This window comes from Rhodamnia argentea, chromosome 6, assembly GCF_020921035.1.
Source record: "Rhodamnia argentea isolate NSW1041297 chromosome 6, ASM2092103v1, whole genome shotgun sequence".
NCBI classification, from domain to species: Eukaryota; Viridiplantae; Streptophyta; class Magnoliopsida; order Myrtales; family Myrtaceae; genus Rhodamnia; species Rhodamnia argentea.
Genome location: NC_063155.1, coordinates 25,983,434 through 26,004,712, shown reverse-complemented (window position 1 = coordinate 26,004,712; position 21,279 = coordinate 25,983,434). Strand labels below are relative to the sequence as shown.

The window sequence follows — 21,279 nt, the reverse complement described above, 5'->3', positions numbered from 1 at the left end:
TGAGTGACCGACGGATCAAAGATCAAAGACTAGTGAAGAGTGGAGGGCGGCCAGAGATTGATGGAAGCAGACTGGCGGCGGGCGAATGGCAGCCGAGGACGGCGATCGGCGAACGGTGACTGACGAACGGCAATCGGGATGAGAGATCGGCAACCAACGAACGACTACCAGCCAACGGTGACTAGCATCGTTTGGCCTGTTCAGCACGTCCTAGGCTGGCCTTGAGTGGTCCTCATGACTAGTGGTCATGTCAGGATAGTTCATGCTTGCTTCGGGATCGAATTTGAGTTCGAGAAAGGGACGAATGCCTGTTATCTAGGCTGAACAGTAGGCATCCAAGCTTTGCTGTAGATCTCATGGTGCACCGTGAGTGATCCTAGACTCTTCTAGTTTTCCATTTTTGAAAATAAGTTTAGATCAGAAATCTATTCAGTGATGTAATTTGATTTTTTTATTTACAGGACGAATTTTTTGCTCAAAAATAAATTTGAAATAAAAATACTTTCTACTTTTCTATTTCCGGAATAGAAACAGAAATAATAATTCTTCTCAATGGTCGTTCCCTCCTAGTATCTCTCTCTCTCTCTTACGTCCCTGCCGCTATTGGTCAGCCACTAGCCGCCGGTTGCGATCCGCCGGTCTCTAGCCACCCTCCGTCGGCCGCCGGTTGCTAGCCGAGACCACGGTAGAAATTTATCCCGTTATTACGCGAACTTCTATTTCATAAATAGATATTTTGCATCGTTATCAAACTTATGTATCTGTTCAAAAACTCGTTTAGAAAATAGAAATAAATATTAAAAAGCAAATGGTTGTCATTCGTGCCGATTCTCTCAAAAAAATTCTTGGTTAGATGATCCCCATCGTCAATTGACTCGCAACTTCTTGAATCATGCCAGGTCTGTCGGGTGTTTTATCTTCAGAAGAGATCCGAAGAAATCATGTTCCATCGTGGTCAAAACACCATCTCTAGATTCAACCGAAGATAGACCTCGCAAATTCAGCCATTTTATCCTCAAACTTTGGGTTATGGCCAACCCCCAACTCCTTGGATTTGCAATCTATTTTGTCCCCATTTCGGCCAACTCCCGCAGCCTTGGAGTCCGATTCAGTTCCAACAATATGACCGGCTCCCGCAATCTTGGAGCCGTGTCGGATCCTACGTCCCTGGAGTTGAAGCCAGTCCGACAATCTTGGAGTCGCAACCGAAATCGTGTTCAAATGACTCGTAGTTTTTGGCCGATGTAAGGGAAAAGGAAAGGGTCCGAAATTTCCAAAGAGGCCAAACTCATGTGAGAGCAGTCCTAGAAATTCAAATGAGTTTAAGGCCCCATCGCCTTTGGCGCGTCGAGCCACCTATTGGGTTAATGAAGATGAAATTCGTAGCATGACACTATGTTCTATTTGGTGGGAATCCAAATGCAGTAAGAAATGCAAATGCGAGACTAGAGGGTCAAATTTTGTCGATATTGAAGAGTTCTTTTTTTTTTTTTTTTTTGTCGAACGAAAGAGTTCAATCCCTAGCTTTCTTACATAATAAATGAAAAAGTTTTCAAGCGAAAATTTAGGTCGCGACAGAATGTTTATGTCATATGTTATGTGATGATTTTTTTTATTGACTAAAAGCTTGAATAAGAGAAGCTCTGTATCGGAACTTTCATTAGAAGATCTTGTTAATCCATTTAGTCATTTTTCTCTCTTTCAATGAAATTACGAGAATCGAAATTGATTATACTAAGAAAGAGTTATTTCCTTAGCTCATTTAGCTTCAGGGAACAGGGTTTTTCTCTTAAGTGATAAAAGCGCCCTTCAAGCTTTGTTTAGAAGTAGAGGCGAGAGAAAAAAATCGACCGGATCGGATCGATTATTTCTTTAATTTCCATTTATATATTTTTACAAATCTTTAAAAAAAATCACCTAAACTCTTAATTATTATGGGTATTTCTGCATAATTAAAATTACATGTGCATTTCAAGCACATAGAACTGATTCCGCTGAAATGAAATGTCCGATCCGTTCCGGGCACCTTCGATCCAATCCCCAATTCAAACGCATGCAATCGATTCTGCTGGATTGTCTGATCCGTTCCAGGCACTCCGGTCCAATCCCTGATTTCAAGGCGGGATCGGACCATCTGTGCAAGGGCCCGACAGAACCTCGTGCATCGTCGGTGGAGACTCCAGGACATAATGGACAGCTGATGAGTGGCTCGTTACCCATACTCGGGATCAGTGTCCCGAGCTTTTAAGTTCACAGTCCGAACATGGGAGTAATGGCGCGGCCGCGGCGGCGGCGGAAGGATCCGACCTTAGGAACCGGAAAAGTCGTCGGACTTTCTGGGTTTAAGACAAAGGCTGGACGATTTGATTTGTATTTCCTCCTTTTTTTTTTTTTTTTTACAAAGCTGGTAGACAGAAATTAAAAAAAAGAAATGGGAAAAGAAAAGAAAAATGTGTACTTTTTAAGAGCGAAACAGCATTCACGATAGCGACCGAACGCGGTGCGACCAGGACCCGAAAAAGGCGAAGCGGTCAAGTGAAACTGGAAGCGCGCCGTGACGTGACGGGGATTGCGAAAGGACGGAAATACCCTCTCCCTCCGGTATCAGAATTCAATTGGAGCCGTTGGACGGACGTCACCGAACACGTCAAGGGATTGTTTTGACGGGGTCCGTATTCTTCACAGAGAAGCGCTCTCTCTCTTTCTCTCTCTCTCCCTCCCTCTAAATTTCCGCTGGAAAAATCATATCATTGCAATCGTCTTCGCTGTTCAATCTCTCTCTCTCTCTCTCAAAGAAGAAAAGCGCGTCCGTCACCTGCTCAGGCGAAAAATCTTCTTTCTCCGGCTGAAGCGACCACCACCGTCCACCCACCGATCTGCGCGGTAGGATTCTGACTCTCTCTCTCTCTCGCGCCCTCTTCTTTTCCATTTTTGTCTGTATAATCCGGATGGGAGATCGATTGCCTGCTTTTCCCGGTGATCTCTGGTTTTGGATCTGCTCTTTCCCCTTTTGGTCGAGGGTCTCGTTCCGCGGTTAGAGCGACTCCCAGGCGTTTTTGCTCAGTTAGGTTTCCCGGGCATTTGTGCGGTGGAATGAGGGTTTTCCGTTTTTTCTTGCTTTTGGTTGCAGTTTGATTTTGGAGGACGATGAGCGATCACGTGGTGCTGTCCGTGGACCGGCTCGTGCGGCCGGTGCCGGCGAGGGATGAGGCCGAGGCTTCGTCGTCGTCGTCGTCGAGCGGGGGCGGCGATGCGGCCGAGGTGGAGGGGAATGAGGCGGAGCCTCTGATTCAGACGGCCGAGTGTCGCATTTGCCAGGATGAGGACAGCGTGAGCAACTTGGAGTCTCCCTGTGCCTGCAGCGGCAGTCTCAAGGTACAATGCTCATGTTTTGTTCGGAGGTCTTTTTGTTGAAGACGTATTGTTGGTGTACATGAATTTTCGTCTTTGCGCGGGAGGCATGCTTCGTGCTGCTTTTCTTCCCTCTCTTCAGCTCGATTTCAAGTTTGTGGAATTTTCTCCGCTGTTTCCCAGAACAAAAATTTACAGTTTTCTTTCCACCCCACCCACAACACCCCACCCCCCCTGGGGGGAAGGGATTAGGGTTGTCGCATTTTCTGCCTTGATTTGAGAAGGGAAAAATTTGAGGTGATCAACTGTTGTAGAAAGTTTAGGCCGTGTTTGGTTTGCAGAAGTTTTTCAATTTCTCTTTTTCTGCTTTCCTTTTCATTTGAGAATGAAGATGGCCTAGAAAATGCGTTTGTAAATAATGCAAAATATTTTTCAATCAGGAAAAAAGACCACAGTAAATAAAGTTCTTTCGGAAAAACCTGCCTGTGGAGGAAGACTTCCGAGGGATAAGAGAACATAGGGCTAAAGAGAGGGCCGAAAAGCATCTTTCTCGTCCAATCCTGTATAAATCTCAAATTCTGTCTGTTAATTTTAAAAGCAGAAGTTATGAGCTGAAAATTACCTGGTGATGTTCTCATTCTATTCATTCTGATGAGAATAGGGAGGTTTGGAATGTCAAGAGCAAAACATCTTTTGCAAATTTGCTGGATCACGGACATATTTTTATTATTTTCATTATTGTAGGATGTGATTTTGTGTGTCGTGCAATATGCTAGATTTCTTTTAGTAACAGTGAATGTGATTTCCAGTATGCTCATAGGAAGTGTGTCCAGCACTGGTGCAACGAGAAAGGCGATATAACATGTGAGATTTGTCATAAGGTACGCTTCAGGTCCACATTGCTTGTTGCCATGCTATGAATTTGGTGAAATTTATGCTATTAATTGCACAGCTAATATCCCACTAAAGGACATCATACATCTGTTCGTGATGCATTCAACTGGAAGGGTTTATTTCGACAATTGGGCAGTGTAAGCTGTCATCTTGTTATTCAGAAAGATCTGATAGAACAGATTCACATTCAGTCAGTCATATGCTTTTCTGTGTTCAAAGAACTTGTTTCGAATATTTGTAATCCCAACTTAAGGACAAGATAAATATTGCTCGAGTTTTGCCTTTTGTCTGTCTGTGTCATCATAGATGGAATCTAACCCCTTTTTGCATCTGTTAAACAGCAATTTCAGCCCAATTATACTGCCCCACCTCGTCCACCTGAAGACGCCACAATCGATATTGGGTAAGTTAGAGCTGTTTTGTAATTTTCTCTGCAAACGCATTCGGGGCTAGATTCCATTTCTCTAAGCTTCTGAAAAAGCAACAAAAAAAAAAATGTATTTCTTTAAAATTTAAAAAATGAAATTATTTAGCGCAATGAAGGACTTTTTGAAGCTAATACAGACCATTCTCTTAGAAATTTACTTCTTGCACTTCTGCGAGTCCTTTTTTTATTTTACTATCTGTGGACTTTCTTTTCAGTGAAGTCTGGACAATATCTGGAGCTTCACTGGACCTGCGAGATCCTCGTCTCGCACTTGCAGAGGCAGAGCGTCACTTTTTGGAAACTGATTATGATGAGTATGCTGCCTCAAATGCCAGTGGAGCTGCATTCTGCCGCTCAGCTGCTTTAATTGTAAGCACTTAAATTTTTTTGTCATGTAGACTATATATTTGCTTCCTCAGATTCTCATCCTGTACAACTATATTACTGATATTTTGGGAAGAACATAGGTCTTATTAGTGCTTGCTCTGAAGTCCGTCATAATTTTGTGACTGTGGTTTTTGGCAGTTAATGGCCCTTCTGCTTCTGCGGCATGCATTGACCATTCCCGATGATGATGGTGGAGATGACAATGCATCGGTTTATTTCTCTGTAAGCTAATCTTAAACACTCTTATAGCTTCTTGATTCCTCTTGTAGTTATAGCCACAAAATGACATTTGGCTTGACCAATTCATCCTTTTCAGCTCTTCTTACTCCGGGCTGCTGGCTTTCTTTTGCCCTGCTACATAATGGCGTGGGCTATCAGTATCTTGCAGCGCCGCAGGCAGAGACAGGCAAGTCTCTTCTTCATACTCTTGTTTTGTTGGTTTTCTGCAGGATTTAACTCTCTTTAACTTATTAGTATGTTGTCACCTGGGAGTATAGTTAAGCAGAACAAATGATCCGGTAAATCCTTAAGATGATGGTTATCCCGGGGTAGACATGGCAGACTGTAGTAGAACTTGGCAATGTTCAAAGATGCAACTAGTTAATGTTGAGCTAGTTTTTTCATATTGCATTGTTGTATTCTGTGGTGAAGCAGGAGGCTGCAGCATTGGCAGCAAGGCAAGTTGCTTTTGTACTCCAATCCGGCCAACATAGGGGACTGCATTTCACGATAGCACCAGTAACCCCAGTAACGGCTCATGAAGAACCTCTTTGATCTGTATTGTGAATTGCGGCACTATTGGCTTCCAATTCACGTGCAGTGAAGAATGTAAAGGAGCTTCTCCATCCCATCGAATGTGTATGCATATGTTTTTCACTAATTTCTGGAAGTGATTATATACTGGGAAAGCCCTGTTAGATACGATGCCTCTCTCGGTTTCTCCTCCTTGTAATTATACTTTTTTATTTTGCATTGTTTTGGCATCAGCCTTTAGTGGTTCATGGAAAACTTCTCAGGTTGTGTACCAAAATATTGGTTTCCCATTGACGAGGCATCCATTTCTTTAGGATGTTATGTTGGCGGATCTGATTGTGGCTCATTTCTATTTTAAGCGCCATCTTTGAAGCTTTTAGAACTACTGTTTCACTGTATTGCTGCTGTAAACTAACTCTTTTAACTTAAAGAAGGGGCAAAATAAGGGTGATGAGACTCAGTCACACGTCCTTCTACGTGCAAACATAGGCGAGACATGGGCGGGTCGCCGGGGCATGGGGTGTCTTATGTAAAAGCAACTAGAAGTACTTAGTCGAATCAATTGGAGAAATGCTGTGAGGCAGGACTTATGCATGGCTTCCCTCAAAAGAGAGGGAGAGAAGAGATTGCCGCCGAGATATTCATGATGGGTCGCCCTTTGCAATTGCAGTTTATCGAGACCGATGTGTTTGAAGCTATAGGACGAACAAACTGGGAGTAAGCATAGGATGGACGAAGTTGAAATGTGCTTTATCGACATGGGAGCATGACTTGTCGTCCTTTCCTTGTAAGCAAGCATGCACCCCAAAGTTTGAACTCCATCAGCATTTTTCGGACTCTGAAAGAGGGCGTTCAAAGATTTTTGGGGGGGAATGTGACAGCCGACTCAGATTTTGACTCTCTGTTTCTTCTCTTCTTTTGATAGCGTTGTGACGCTTTTCTTCTTCGTTTTCCTCTTCCGGCAGATTCGGTCATTGCATTTGCAGTCAAGACTGTCTCGGGTGGACCAACTCAAGTCAATAAGCTCTAGAATAGTCCCCCTCTTTACGACCGACCTACCTCGTGAATCTACAGATGCTACGGCCTTGTCCTTTTCATTTCTCATTTTGCATTCCTGTAGAGTCGATTGAAATGATTTCGAAATACCAAGATTGAACCAGATGGGTAAGTGGGTTACAGGCGCAGGAAGGCCACATCAATAACGGAGATTGATATGGTCTGTGATGTAATCATAAGTAAAGCAAGAAGCTCGCTCAAAGTGAGTGATCCTTTTCAATTTTAGCCTCGGAAAGAAAATAACGGCCCATGTTTAAGAAAAGCGGGATAACTATCAAAAAAGTTATGAACTATTGTGCTTATAACAGTTCATTTCTAAACCTTTCAATTATGTCATTTTAGTCTTAAACATCTTCACGCCTTGTCAATTGAGTTTTTTTTTTTTTTTGTCGGACTTGTCAATTGAGTTCATCCAATCAAATTTGGTTGGAAATCGCTCATTATGAACGCCGATCGTCCTACGTGACATGACAGATGCTAACTTGGACATTTTTATTCTATTTTCTTTTCTTTTCTTTACTTTTTTTTTTTTTACCGAGGGCTGGCAAGGGTTGTCAATCAGCCCAACCGGCATTAGGCGAGGGCGTCACGACCCTCGCTATGGGTTGTGATGCCCTCGCCATTTCTGGAAGATGCAAGGGCACCGCGGCCCTCGTAGGCTCAAGCGAGGGCATTGTTCTGGGGAGGGTCGTCGGCCCTCACCTGTTGTCGGCGACCCTTGCTGACCCTCGGTCCAAAAAGAAAAGTAAATAGACAAGGGAAAAAAAAAATCCACCACATCAATGCCAATCGTGCCACGCAAAATGGCTAGTTTTCACGTTAGCGATTTCCAGCCACAATTGGCGGGATCAACTCAATTAGCAAAACTTGAAAATATTTAGGACTACATTGACTCATTTAAAAGATTTATGATTGAATTGATACAAATGCAATAGTTTTAAAATTTTTTTGGTAATTTCCCCCAGGGAAGTCTCTTCACTTTTCACCTTCTCTTCTCTTGACAATAACAAGAGGAACGTCAACATTGGCTTCTAGTTGAACTAACGGGAGCATCACGAGGTGAAGTTTTAGTCCCGTTAGACTACGATGAGATGATAATCCAGTACCATTCCAATGAATTCAAACCCCACAAGGGTGTGCGACAGCGGAACGTAGCTGTGAAATAGTTAACGCGCGCCCCCGTCCTACCATCATATATATCGCGGAAAGATCTACAGTTTCTCCCTAATTAAGCTGGCGACATGCAGATTATTGGGCATTGCTAGTTTATGGAACTCTTATGGCTGGTTGGCATTCACAACAGATGACTCCAGGCCCCAAACAGAAGAGGAATCACAAGATATGAGTCGAACAGCCAAAAAAATTCTTATTCCTCTATGTGGGGAGATCACCACAGCCCCCTCAAAGCACTAAAATGTTGAGATTGGTGATGGGATTTCGATACATAAAATATCGAAACGAGTCACTTGGACTCTTTCTACGTCAATTGGTGAAGGAAAAGCAGAGAGAATCAGAACATAAGAGACCCATTTAGGAGGTGCTGGTGTTGGTTGGACCAGAACTATTCACCTTTCACCCTTCCCCCTTTGCATGAAATCCTGCAGCCCACATTCAGGAAAAGTGGGGCTACTTATGCTTTCGAATGTTCCCGGTTGCATGTGACACAGAATATCATATTCAAAGTATTGCCAACAGTACAGGAGGAACATATAAAGAGATTGCATCGATCATTGATGTGTCAACAGGAAGAGAAATGGAGGAAACAGAGTAGGAACTTTGTGTTGCAATATGTTTCCAAGCAGTCTAGAAACCAGAGCATAAGGAATTTTCGTTTCTTTTCACTGCTGTTCCATCTCCCTGTGCCATCCCATTTTGATTCTCAATAATGTCTTGCTTGACGTTGCAGTATGACCCCACTTCATCAGATATAAACATAACACACTACCCTTGATGGGGCTAACAACACAACTTAGAGGGGGCTGAATAGGTTGCTTGAGAACTTTGAAAAATATTTTGCGGAAAAAAACAAGTTCAATTTCAAGCAACGGGTCAAACATCTGCAGAGATATTGTAGAGATTAGGTCAACAGATGTTTGAAATACTGTGAAAAGATTGTGTGCTGAAGTGTATGAAAATCACAAGAAATAAGAGCGCACAAAACAGTAGATGATGTAAAAAAATATGGTAAGCAGATGTTTCACAGAACATTTTCTGAACGTGTGCAAGATCGAGTAAAAGATCAAATAAAATGCAAGCATACAAGATATATAGTGGTTCGGCTTTATCCCCAAGCCTACATCCACTCTCAAGACTAATAGCCACAACTTGGGCTAGAATTCACTAGTAATCTGCTCAATAAATTGCAATTGACAAGCACTAATCCTTTTGCTTGATGGATCACACTATCGGGACTCAGCTGCTGCTCTTACTCTTATATACTTGACCTTTAGCACATTTAAAACATCGAAAGATTATCAGAAAAGATCTTTCGGGAGAACCAAGAAACAACAAGAGAAACCTAGCTCATAACAAGTATGCATTTTACATTATGTTCTCTCTCTCACTCTCTTACATTTTGGCCTAAAAAGTCTTTCATTATATAGACAACTCCAATCTATCCGTTGGAGGTGCTGCTGAAGAGAAACTAGCCGTTAGAGACCCATTGAAATTGCTGTAGCTTCTGTTTCGATACTCGTTCTGAAAAATCTGCTGTTCTCACACTGTTGTGAAAAAATTGATAGATGCCAACGGCTATATTTTACCCAATAGACTTCCTAATCTTTCTATGCGGATCTTTTACCCGCCAACGGCTATATTTCTTTCCCAACAAACATTCGCACATGCTTGCTATTCAAACATACCAAGATTTGATATCGACATAAACATTGTCTCACCCGATCTTTTGGTCCTTTGATCCTATTTATAGAAAAACCGTGGAAAAATCTCGTGATCAATTATTCAATGATCCTCTTGAGTATCCCAGCTTCCAAAGACGTTACCTTGATGATAGATCGACTATGGTACCTTCAAGTCATTATAAACACCCGTCATCTTTGACTTGTTTTCGCTGAACTCGGGTAATTTATATCATCACAATATTTGTATCGGTTATGTTCTTCTTAATCAAAGATCCGGTCGATTGATCAAGTGACCGTCACCTTTAAGGAGTAAACATTTGCATGATCCCTTATCTATAATCGGGACGTCCGGATCTTTACTAATCTGTTGATGTTGTTCACCCGATCTATATAAGGCACATTCTCTTTGCTAAAGATTTGATGCTTCGATAATAATCCAATGACCCGATCTTTCTTTTGGTCCTACCAAGCATATTGGCAATTTTAACTCCACCAAGCTGTTCATCTTCGTAGTCCTTCCAAACTTTACCGAACATCACAATTCTAGACTTGTTCACCATCACTACGTCCATCCATTGTTCACCCGATTTTTGTATATCCAAGCTATCACAAACATTCCCATTCTTCTCGGCTTGTTCACCTTGATTAAGGTCATTCCAAATGTTCACCTTATCCGAAGATCATTCCAGCTTGCAGACATCTTCACTACCCAATATCTTGCTCCACTTAGAGATCGGCTACCAATCCAAAAGATCGGCATAACACTCTAAACATTGACAGAGTAGATCTTTGTCTCAAGAGCATATTGTGCTCTTTATCAAATCATCTGCATTTTGACTTGTGCATATATAACCTGGTACAACTCAACCAATACACATATTAGTAGCATTTGATTGTCTTTGTAATCATCAAAATAATATTGAGGATTTTCCAACAATCACCACATTAGTGACATTCCCAACAACCCTTCCTTGGTAAAAAGATATTTCAATCACCAGAAAACATCATCAGCAACCTATGAAAACAGATCCAAGATATGACTCTTATGTCAGCTAATGTCAACCTCAGTGTTTACAAACACATGCTCTTCATCCTAAGAAAAAACATTCCAAGATGTGAGTCTGTATCAGCAAATATATCAACCTGAGCGTTCTTTAAGACATGCTTTTGTAAGAGAGAAAAAGAAACCCTTAGATACAGATTTCGAGCAGATTTGAGTTCCCTCTTTATAAAAATTCCCCGGCGCACCTTACCTGTGTGGCAAAGATGAGTGCTGTCTAAGAGGCATTTGGCCCTTCGCGAAAACATCAAATCAAAGAGAATGACAGATAGATTAGGAAATAATGAAGAAAGATGCTTGGCTTCTCCAGGGTAATGTTCCAAGAGGCTTTATTCATACTTACCCGGATTCCCCATATAGCAGACTTAAATATGCTTATTTGCTTCGATTGCAGGCATGCTAAAAGATTTTTAAGTGATATGAATTCCCTCTAGCTGTTAGGGGGCCCTCCGTACTTTATGCTATTAAGTGCAATATCAAGTCCACTGCTAGATAAACCAAAGGCTTGTATCCGCAGGAGTTGCAGCAGAAAGAAGAGGACTAGGGGTCTCCAAATCACCTACGCTCTTGATATTAGAGGAAGCAAAAAAAGTTTTCGAGCCGTTCTTTCTTCTCCTTCCGCAAACCGCAGTCATGGGCTTCATCTTAAACAGAGCCCTCATACTGCTCGTATTCATCTTCTTCTTAGCATTGGACCCCGATAAAGTCCATGGCGTAAGAACTGGAGAGCTCGGTTTCAAGAGGGAGCAAGAAGATCAGGGAAAACCACCTCAGAGTCGACGCAGTTTGAAGACTACTAGCACAGTGGGCATGAACACAGAGAAATCTACGAGCGTGACGACGACATCTGATGATCCTAACATGTCAAGCAAAAGACAGGTCCGAAGAGGAGCGGATCCCATCCACAACAGGCCCTAAAATCTTTTCAAGTTTGCTCCTTATGACCAGAAGAAACAGTCGAGCAAGTTAATTTGACTAGTTTCCTCGGAGATGTGAAGGCTAGGATTTAAAATTATCCTGGCTTTAAAGGGAGGCTTTGTGAAGGTTGATTTGTTTCTCGGAATATTTTCTTTTTGTCATATATTGTCATAAAGCGACTTGTACAGGCAAGCTAAGCTTTTGTAGGATTTGTATTGAGAGTACAACATCACATTTCAGTTCTGCAAGCATCATAGACCCAAGAGAGGGTCCAGCTTAGAACATGGTGCAAATTCTTCTTCTTCCTTCTTTTTCTTCTTCTCTAAGCAGGGGATGGTGAGAGATAGACAAAGGGAATATGGCAAGCTCTGTTCCTTAAGATGTTTCGAGCCTGAGGAGAGAACCTAGTTTTTTCCGATTAGTTCCTTATATCTGGTTTTTCTGCTAGAAGAATGACATTATATCTAGGAGGAAAAAACTTTCTGCTCAATTAGCAGTACCTCTTAACAGGAGTTCCTTGAAGAGCCTAGCTGAGCTTTTGTTTTAACTTGGGTTATGTCATCCAAGAGGACCACATCGAGGCAATTATACAACATCTAATTTGAACTTCCTCTTGTCATCTCAGTCAACGATCTGAGTCCCTTCCGAATTAACTGTCACAGCTCTTGCAACAGGTAATCATATTCTAAAATTTACCACTATTCCAAGTAACTCCTCCACCTCATAAACTCGGTAAATTTGGCTTCGCTCTGCGCTTTTGTTCGATTATGAGAAATAACCACTTTGCTGGAGATTTATAGCATTACTCAAGTAAATACTGAACGAGATCGTAGAAACATTAGCTTGTGATGGTGAAAAATCACAAGATGAGGTTGATGAGAAAAGACCAGGGCACCTGCTAAAGCAACTCCTATCAGCAATAAGTAAACCATCTCAGCCCCGTAAATTCAAGGAAAGGGGTGCCTCCTCACAAAGGGGGTCGCATGGTCCAAAACCTATGCACAAAATGTCCCATAAACAGTATAATATTCGCTTTGTAAACATAGTAGCCAGGCCGCAATCCACTCTTGAGACGTATGAGACAGCAAATGTTAAATATCTTTTATATATTCAGACTAGAAAGTTTAATCACATCGTCCGCATCTTCTTGAGTCTCATCACTACAGAACTCGCAAGATAATTTAGGAGGAGTTAAATGCAGGCAGTATTCTGTTCTATTTTCCATCCAGGCTAATCTCCTCTCAAAATTCAATACACCCATGTGCATACATCTAATCTCAACCTGAGCTACTCTAGCACAAGCACGAAGCAATATGTAATAATCAGCATGGGCAACATAAGCTAATGCACCATGGTCCCTCTTCCTAACATAATGAAGATAATCAAGTCTCTTGATCTTTACCCTTGGTGGAATGTAGAAGAACCTATTCTCTTCCATGTCTAATTTCAGCTGTCTAATGGCTCTGTCTTGGTAACTTTCCGATGATGCGTGATTGCTAGGTTTCATGTTATCATCTGCTAATGAATTCTGTGAAGAAGCATCGTCATCTGTGCTGTCCAAAAGGTTTTTATTGGTGTCAGAAGTTCCACTATTAAGCCTTTTGTTGCCTATAAAAGAATTCTTTGAACATCCATTAACATTATGTCTAGGCCTCTTTTGGTTCAAAGCACCATCGAAGTCAAGGCCCGGCCATTCCATTTGTCCACCATCCTGAAATCAATCACAAATCCCCATGGATAAGATTAAAGATAAGAGTATCAAATACCAGGACAGGCTTCTATCATGGATCTGTAAAAATTAACTTCACAATCAAAGGAATAATTGATGATGCAATTATATCGTATTTTACCTTGTTTTTCTGATAAAAATCCCATAACTGCTTCATAACTTCTTCTTCCCCGCAGTCCTCAAAAGATGGTTCTAGACCAGCAAAAACAACATCTTTGCAATATTGGAGATAGGTGGGCAAGTCTTTGCAGTACTCTGTTCACATGAAAAGATACAACACAAAAGTACACTAATTATTCATTCATCCAGATCAAAGCCCAAAAAACCTTTCAAACCGTGTTGTGATAGATAAAACATTTTAAAAAATTATCTTAAGTTATCAAAATGCAATTAGGTACCATATGAGTCAGTGAAGTCATTGTATCGAGCATTGAGCTTTTGTAGAAGCTCCGTAGCATCAAGGTCAGACTTATCACCATCTGAGACTTCCGCTTCCAATCTTGTATCAAAATCATCCCCAGCACCAGAACAAAAACCAGAACCATTTCCAACATCTTCCTTCATTCCGGAACTGCCTGTGGTTTTGGATCCAACCTGATCACTTGATGTTGAAGTCATATCTTGCTGATCAGTCAAGCTCTTCTCCCATTCTCCGAAACCATGTATATTATACAGAATTCTTATTGCTACCACGAGTATTGACATAACACATACACGAGTAGGAAGCCTCAACTCATTTGCCGACAACCATAGATCAGGAGGCATCGACCATTCCTGTATTCGGCATGCATGTGGAAAAATCTTCGCTGCTGGTAGGCATAACTGATTGAGATAGCGGGAACAAATTGCGTAGAAATTCACAGGCGGCAATTCCAAACCTAACGACAGAGCAATGGACGCTGCCATAGCTTCTACCTTCTGTGATGGAACTGCTTGAGAAGGCCTAAACATAAGATTGGAACTCAAAGGACAAGCAGCTGATGGTGGACCAATGTTCTTTTCTATGTCAAGGAAAGCAGCGAAATATGGAAGCTTTCCTTCAACTGACCACTTGATTATGTCAGTAGGGAGGATTGGTTCCCTAGCAACATGACAAGCCAGGAAACAAATAGCTAAAGAACAAGATAATGGTATCTTTTTTCTCAAGGTCCTATACCATATTATCACTGCTCGTTTGCCTTGCATATTGTGTGGTTCTGCACTGAACTTAGCACGAGGCCTAAAATCTTTTGGTTCCCCTGTGGCCAAATAGACAAGCATTAAAATTCAGAATCAATTTAAGAGAATAGGGTAATTGAAACTTGAGAATCTGCAGATGAAGGTGTTTCCTCCAAAATGGACATTTTCTCGTGCCAACACCATCCACAATTAGAGGTGTACATATGAAAGAGAGAGCTGATTTTCAAAGTAAATCCAGCTAGCATGAATTTAATTGTCATTCACTCAATTTTACTGGAATTCTATGTTGCAATCCAAATGGGTACTAATGCTAGCAGATGGCCATTAACTGAACTACAGGCTACCAAGTAAAGAGAGTGGTCGCTAAGCAAATAGACAAGTATCTCCATATTTCGCATCCTCTGACCAGTTTGAACTTTTTAATCATCTAGAGTAGGGAAGCCTGTCTATGAGCGATTGAAATCCAACAACCATATCCACTTAGCAGCCAAAAGGAAAGCTCTTTGAACATGAATGAAAATGAACATAAAACAAAAAGGTCTCCGGTGGAAAATTCATTTCTAATTCAAGCAAATTGTTTACAGCAAGATATCCATGCTTACATGACACTATTGATATGAAGAAATATCTTAAAGGGCCATCCAAAGTATGCATCTGCTAAAAAGAAGGCATCCGGACCACTTTCATACTGGATTTCATACTTTCATTCAGTGCTTCCAAGTAGATGCTGTGTCAACGGTCAATGGAATAAAACTAATCACTTCGCTGCTTAATAGAATAAGCAAATGGACACTAAAGTTTCTCTGCACAACATTTTTCCACAAATACTTTCATTCCGCCAAATTTCAATTTTTAGCCAGCCTAAGCTTTGCCACTCCCCCTCGACCATTAGATTATGTGAACGGTAAATTTTCTCAGATTCATGCTCCACACAAACTATCCATGCTAAATTACAGAGCCACGAAAGATTACAATGCAATGTTAAAGCCACAAGTCAATGATCATAGCTTGGATGACACGAATTCTTCAGGGCATGATTAAAATACAGAAAGATGAAATCAGCGCACCTTCTGTCTGCATTTCGGACTCGTTAACGGTCTCGTCCGCCCACTCGTCTGAGAAAACCCGAGTGCTTGCTACGAACCTCAGCCAAATCGGCCCAGCAATCCCACAAATCAGCGGTGTTGCGCCGAACTCCCTCACGAGAGCCTCACACTGGAGCTGCACCATCGTCTGCAGCCCCATCACATACCTGATCCTCACCTCATTGTAGTAATCCTCATAGCCAAGCGCCCTCGGCCTGGCCGACCCCGAATCCCCAAAGTCCCGGGGGCCCGTCGGCCCGATTTCATCATAAGCCACGTCTTCCTCCTTCGTGGGCGTCTTGAGATGAGGAGTTAGGGTTAGCTGGGACCACAGCTGGAATTGGGAGAGATTGGGCTCGGGCTTGACGGCGCGGTGGCGGCGGTGGCTGGCCTGGTAGAGGGCGCCGCGGGCGTCGCCGCCCTTGTCGACGAAATCCCCGTCGGCGACGCCGGTGTCGACGATGTCGTCGGCCTGGGAGCCGCAGTGGACGCAGTAGAAGAAGCCGTCGGAGCCGTCGGCAAAGCCGATGCCGCCGCAACCGTGGCACATGAAGTTGAGCCTCTCGCCTTCTTCTTCCATGGGCGGACTCCGGCTTGACCGCTCGGCGACTAGAACGCGGGAAGGGGTCGAGAACTTCTTCCAACTGATCAAGGCGAAGGCGGCGGGAACCAACGAGAAAAGAAGGAATGGAGGCAAGGCATCATTGATTTCTTATAAGTTCTATTGAAATTCGATAAGTCCTCCTTTTATTTTCTATTTTCTTTCCCTTTTTAAAATTGGGTCTTTCAATGATGTGCATTTTTTTTTTTTAAGATTAGCATAAATATAATGTGGTCCTTTCGGACTTGGATATTACAAGTTCGAAATTTTAACAAGCGTGACCTAAAAATTTCGGACTTGTTTGGTTTATGCTAGGCTTAGCTTTAAACTTTTTCTCAAACAAGGATCCGAAGTGGATCGTGTTTTAAAGAAGGGTTTGAAGTGCCCGGATTATTTCAAAGAAAGGCATGAAGTGTCCTCATTATTTTAAAAAAGGGCTTGACCAAGGGTATTTTCATTATTCTACATTTTCTAATTTTTTTTCTTTTCATTTTTGCTATTTCTTTTTCTTTCCCATTGGGGCCGCCAAGAGCTCGACCACCCTCACCGGCCACTGGGTGAGGCTGGCCCTCGATGGCCAAGGAAGGCCTTGCTTAGGTGAGGCCGCTGAAAAGGAAGGGAAAAAAAAAACGAAAGAGAAAAAGAATAAAAAAGGGAAAATTTCAGAAAATATAAAATGACAAAAATACTCTTGATTAGGCCGTTGCTTGAAATTTTTCCAAAATTTTTAATATTAAATAAGTAACTTTTTCACTTTATTTTTTTGTAGGAAGTAACTTTTTCACTTGTAAAGTTTCGTGTTTTCAAGAATAACATAATTAACTCAAGCGCATAACAAAATAAATAACTCACTTGCAAAATGTTCACTTTTTTCTTTTATGATAGAAAGAATTAATGACACATTGTAAGAAATATAAGAAACTACGCGAAAACTGCAAATTTTAGGCCGGGCAGGGCTTTCGAATTTCCAATTTAAGCCCAACCCCATGTTTTGAAAAATTACACATTACTCCCTTGAATTTTAACATCGTTGCACAGTAACCCTGAACTTTAAAAAGTTACCAATTGCCCTCCTGAACTGTAATTTTTCTTGCAGTATCTAATTCTCTTTTTTTTTTCTTATTTAGAAACTCACCTCTAGGGCCACGACTTTATATGAGCTCGAGTAGGGGATGTTAGATCTCTCTATTATTTTAGAGAGACGTAGAGGTTGCGTGCTAGTTGGGAGCAGACGAGTTGTAGTGGCCCTCGATGAAGACAGCGATGGGTCGGGGCCGAGGCGGTGATGGCATGATGTGGCATTGGGCCGAGTGTGGCGGTGGGCACACACGACGATGAAGGCAGGGGTTTTCCACCTCAGTTTGAAGAAGAAGAGAAAATAAGGATCTGTTTGATGACGATTTGATTCTGTGATTCTGTTCTTCGAAACATAAAAAGATGAAAAGCTTGTGTTTGTGATTATTCTGATTCTCAAATTTTCTGATTTTGTTCTGGAGAATAGATTTGAGGCAGAAATGAGAATAAAAATATTTTGATTCTTTGTTCTAGAATTGCTTTTGAAAAACAAGACCAACGAAGTGAGAATTCTGAAGAAAGGCTTTCACTTTGTTCACTTAACCCAAACAAAAAGAACGAAGCCTCCGAGAAGAACACTCGACCAATCGGCTCCCTTTGCTCGTCTGCCGCTCCCGTTGCTCGACCGCCCAATTCCACCACCGCCGTACGCCGTCGATCGCCGTTGTCGCCGTTGACCATCGACCGCCGTTCGTCGCCAATCGCTGTCTCTAGCTGTCGGAGAAAAAAGAAAATAACATAGAAAATGAAATTAAAATAAGAAAATACATTTTTAATAAATAAAAAAATTATTTTTAAAATTTATTAAAATGAAAATTAAAAAATTAAAAAATTCACTAGAATTGTATTACATGAAAGTGTTTTAGTAATATCATTTTTCTTAACAAATTTTAACAAAACAAATATTCCATTAGTTGGTTAGATATAAAAGTGTTTAAGTAATACGGGTTAGGTCAGATATGAATCGGGTATCGACTAGGTCGGGTATGAATTGTTTGATTTATACTGCATCAAAATGGGTCAATATGGGTAGAACCATATTTAACTCGATTCGACCCAATCATTTGACATCTCCGATCGTCGTTCAATTACATGACTTTGTGCTTTCTACTTTTGTAATCTTGTTTTTTTTAAATACTTTGCAACATTTCCATCTATCATAGCAAGTAATTTAAGTGCAAATTTCGTGTAGCGGCACCATTGAGCTTATGTTTAATCCATCTATACATGATCAGCACCATCGTGGAGCAATCTAGGGGTTATTCAAACTTCTTTTATAAGATAATTTAAGTGCAAATTTTGTGGCAAAAATGTAAGTGCAAATTGCCTATTGAGCTTATATTATCTTACACATGTCTTTATGCTCCACGAAATAAATAAACTAATTATAAACTATGCATTATTTGTATTCATTTTATCAATGATGCTATAGCGATCGACTTTATAGTGATAAGACGTAATTATTCAACTTAAATAAAAAAATAGAAAAAGAAATTGTTTCCGAGAGCATAAATTTTTTGCGCAATTACGAAACTTATTTTCTCCATGATAATAGAAATTATGTACAGTTATAAAAAACGTTCCGATTCTTTAAAACTCGTCTAGAGTATAGAATCAGAAAAAATCAATTCCGAATAGAATTGATTTTTTAGATTAGAATCATTGCCAAACGCACACTAAGGGGGCCAGAGGAGATAAAGAGAAGAATTGATGGCGGGGTGTATTAATTTGAGAAATTTACAGGGTGTTGTAGGATGCACAAATGAACTAATGAAGTGCTAATAAATTGGCACGACCCGACGAGCAGCGGCTAATTCTCGCCCTATTTTTAAAACAATAAAACTCATTTTCAAAATACTCTAAGAATTTATTTTTTGTACAGTCCGAACGTGTATCTACAAAACATATCATCTCTTGAGCAACATTCGAGGGTGTCAATGCCTAAATCTCAAATCAAACCTCGCGAATTTCCAAAGGAAAGGCTTTGATCTCCAAAAAAAATCACTTCGCTCACTTTCAATATGTCTCTAATGTATCGTTACGGCGATGGTGATGAGGAAGTTGAATCTAGACACCCATCGGAAGCCGTTAAGAATAGAGTGGGAGATTTTAGCGTGCGCTGAATTTGAATTTGGTGATCGGCCGTCGAAGTTTTACGGCGACAAATTTGTTATTGAGAGATGAGAGCGTGCTTCTAGCTACAAACCATGCTTTGTTATTTGTTTTATGGCTTTTACTTTGTTGTGCAGTTATTTGGGATTTGCTAGCATTTGACTCTCGAGTATCATTGATTTACGAGTGGCATCTTTTCCATCCACTACTTACGATTAAACAAAAATATCCTATCCGTTTCAAATTGTTAATGGATTTTGGACAAAATTGAGGTTGAAAAGTCGGAATAGCTGAAGATGAAGTTGATTGTTCCGCTATGCAAAAACCGCATAATCGAACGGCATCCAGTCGGACTAGCAAATTGTTTTGATCGACTCGGCTCTCGATTAGATCGCGCGGGGACAACAAACTTTTCTCGTGCGGAGGAAGGAGGATCACGGCACGATCGCTAGTTATTCCTTCCAACCGAACACGAACGCGCCCGACCCCGAACGCGGACCGTGAAGTGGTGGTCCACTCCCCGTCCAAGGCCGGAGTTTTGGATTCCTCGAAAGAGTGTAAGCGCAGCAAAGGCAAAGGCAGGTAGTGGTTGAAGTTGACCCGCCCGTCGTCTACGTAACTGAGGCAAGTCGTCTTTCCCGTCCAAGGATTGAAACGCCCACAACGTGTTTGTCTCTATGTCTCACTCAATCTTTCCAAAGATCCAAAGTATATATAGGACATCGTCGACATGGAATACGTCCTGCCAATCTCTCTGTCCTTTTACCCACGTCACGCCACGAAGCTCGTCCAGAAGCCTTCCTGTGTACAGTTTAGTCCTCCCACTCATCACGGCACGGTTTTGGCCGACCGCAATTTTGGGACGTCCAATCAGATTCCGGCTCAAGGAGAAAGCTTGGTGTATTGATGCGATGTTGTGGAGTCGACTGAGGGCCGCACAAAGGAAATGGTTTCCAATTGGCCATAAGAATGAATACCGCCAAAAACCGGGTTTTTTTCCAATTTAATTTTTTTAAATTAAATATTTACGAAAATATTTTTTAAAAATAAATATTTACCGATTTGGGTCTCGCTCGGCGGTTGGGGTGCCGAGCGAGACCCGCTCAGCCAGCCTAGGCCGCCGAGCAAGGGATCGCTCGGCAGCCTGGGCCGCGAGCTAGGGCGGTGGTGGGCCCCCGCCGGGGCCGCTCGGCGGTTGAACTGCCGAGCGGACGGGTGGGGGGGCCTCGGGCCGGCTCGCCGGCCAGCCACTGGCGAGCGGGCCGGGGCCCCTACCTCCCCGCTCGGCGGACCAGTGCCGCGGGTGCCCGCCCCCCTCCCCCCACGTGTCGCCCCCCCCTTCCCCTCTCTTCCGTGCCCCCCTCCCCCTCTCCTCCGTGCCGCTGTCCCCATTTTCCGTGTGGCGGTCTCCTCGCGTGAGTTTGTGCCGCGAAAGAGTAGGGGCTCTCCTCTCCCCCGCATTTTGCGTCTTGCGGCGTCAGACGCTACAAGACGCAAAATACTCCAGATTTTCTGCTGCTCTTCTCTTCACTTCTTTAAATTCTTTCTTCCTCTCCTTCTCTCATTTCTTCTCTTTTTGGAAACGCTTTGTCGCTCTCCCTCTCTTTCAAACGTTTTTCGTCCGTCTCAAAACATTCTCTCATTTCTTCCCTCTTTCAAACTGTCTCTCTCTTAGACGCTCTTCCTGTCCCGCAAACGCTCTTCCTTAGACACATTTCTTTATAGTTAAGTATGAATTTTTATTTATATGTTGTTAGTACTACGTTTTTATATTAATATTTAAATTAATTCGGTA

The 21,279-nt window shown here is 42.0% G+C and overlaps 2 protein-coding genes across 4 annotated transcripts; one reads left to right on the top strand and one right to left on the bottom strand.

Moving 5' to 3' along the window:
* Positions 1–2,715: 2,715 nt before the first annotated feature.
* Positions 2,716–6,125, top strand: LOC115727594. Of its 2 annotated transcripts, none has more exons than XM_030657837.2 (8): positions 2,716–2,883; positions 3,131–3,375; positions 4,161–4,232; positions 4,587–4,648; positions 4,888–5,041; positions 5,198–5,281; positions 5,376–5,465; positions 5,714–6,125. In XM_030657837.2, exons 2-8 carry the CDS (start codon positions 3,148–3,150, stop codon positions 5,831–5,833), a joined length of 810 nt encoding a protein of 269 aa, XP_030513697.1. In that variant the 5' UTR covers positions 2,716–2,883; positions 3,131–3,147; the 3' UTR covers positions 5,834–6,125. The 2 variants fall into 2 exon arrangements, with proteins under 2 accessions (XP_030513697.1, XP_048136754.1); XM_048280797.1 differs by lacking the exon at positions 2,716–2,883 and adding an exon at positions 2,898–3,033.
* Positions 6,126–12,781: 6,656 nt separating this feature from the next.
* LOC115727565 (TATA box-binding protein-associated factor RNA polymerase I subunit B) lies at positions 12,782–16,387 on the bottom strand. 2 transcript variants are annotated; one of them, XM_030657802.2, is made up of 4 exons: positions 15,680–16,387; positions 13,832–14,677; positions 13,555–13,688; positions 12,782–13,415 (listed from the first exon to the last, which is right to left on the bottom strand). In XM_030657802.2, the coding sequence occupies exons 1-4, from the start codon at positions 16,275–16,277 to the stop codon at positions 12,807–12,809; spliced, it is 2,187 nt and encodes a 728-aa protein (XP_030513662.1). In that variant the 5' UTR covers positions 16,278–16,387; the 3' UTR covers positions 12,782–12,806. The 2 variants fall into 2 exon arrangements, with proteins under 2 accessions (XP_030513662.1, XP_030513668.1); XM_030657808.2 differs by having other exon boundaries at positions 13,832–14,671.
* Between the last annotated feature and the right edge of the window lie 4,892 nt (positions 16,388–21,279).

Excerpts from the sequence above, each read along its gene's own strand:
- LOC115727594 (XM_030657837.2), top strand. The coding sequence starts at position 3,148 with ATGAGCGATCACGTGGTGCTGTCCGTGGACCGGCTCGTGCGGCCGGTG. Across the intron at positions 3,376-4,160 it reads CCTGCAGCGGCAGTCTCAAG|TATGCTCATAGGAAGTGTGT; the intron begins GTACAATGCTCA and ends TGTGATTTCCAG. Across the intron at positions 4,233-4,586 it reads CATGTGAGATTTGTCATAAG|CAATTTCAGCCCAATTATAC; the intron begins GTACGCTTCAGG and ends TCTGTTAAACAG.
- LOC115727565 (XM_030657802.2), bottom strand. The coding sequence starts at position 16,277 with ATGGAAGAAGAAGGCGAGAGGCTCAACTTCATGTGCCACGGTTGCGGC. Across the intron at positions 14,678-15,679 it reads GTCCGAAATGCAGACAGAAG|CCACAGGGGAACCAAAAGAT; the intron begins GTGCGCTGATTT and ends TTGTCTATTTGG. Across the intron at positions 13,416-13,554 it reads ATTTTTATCAGAAAAACAAG|GATGGTGGACAAATGGAATG; the intron begins GTAAAATACGAT and ends GATTGATTTCAG.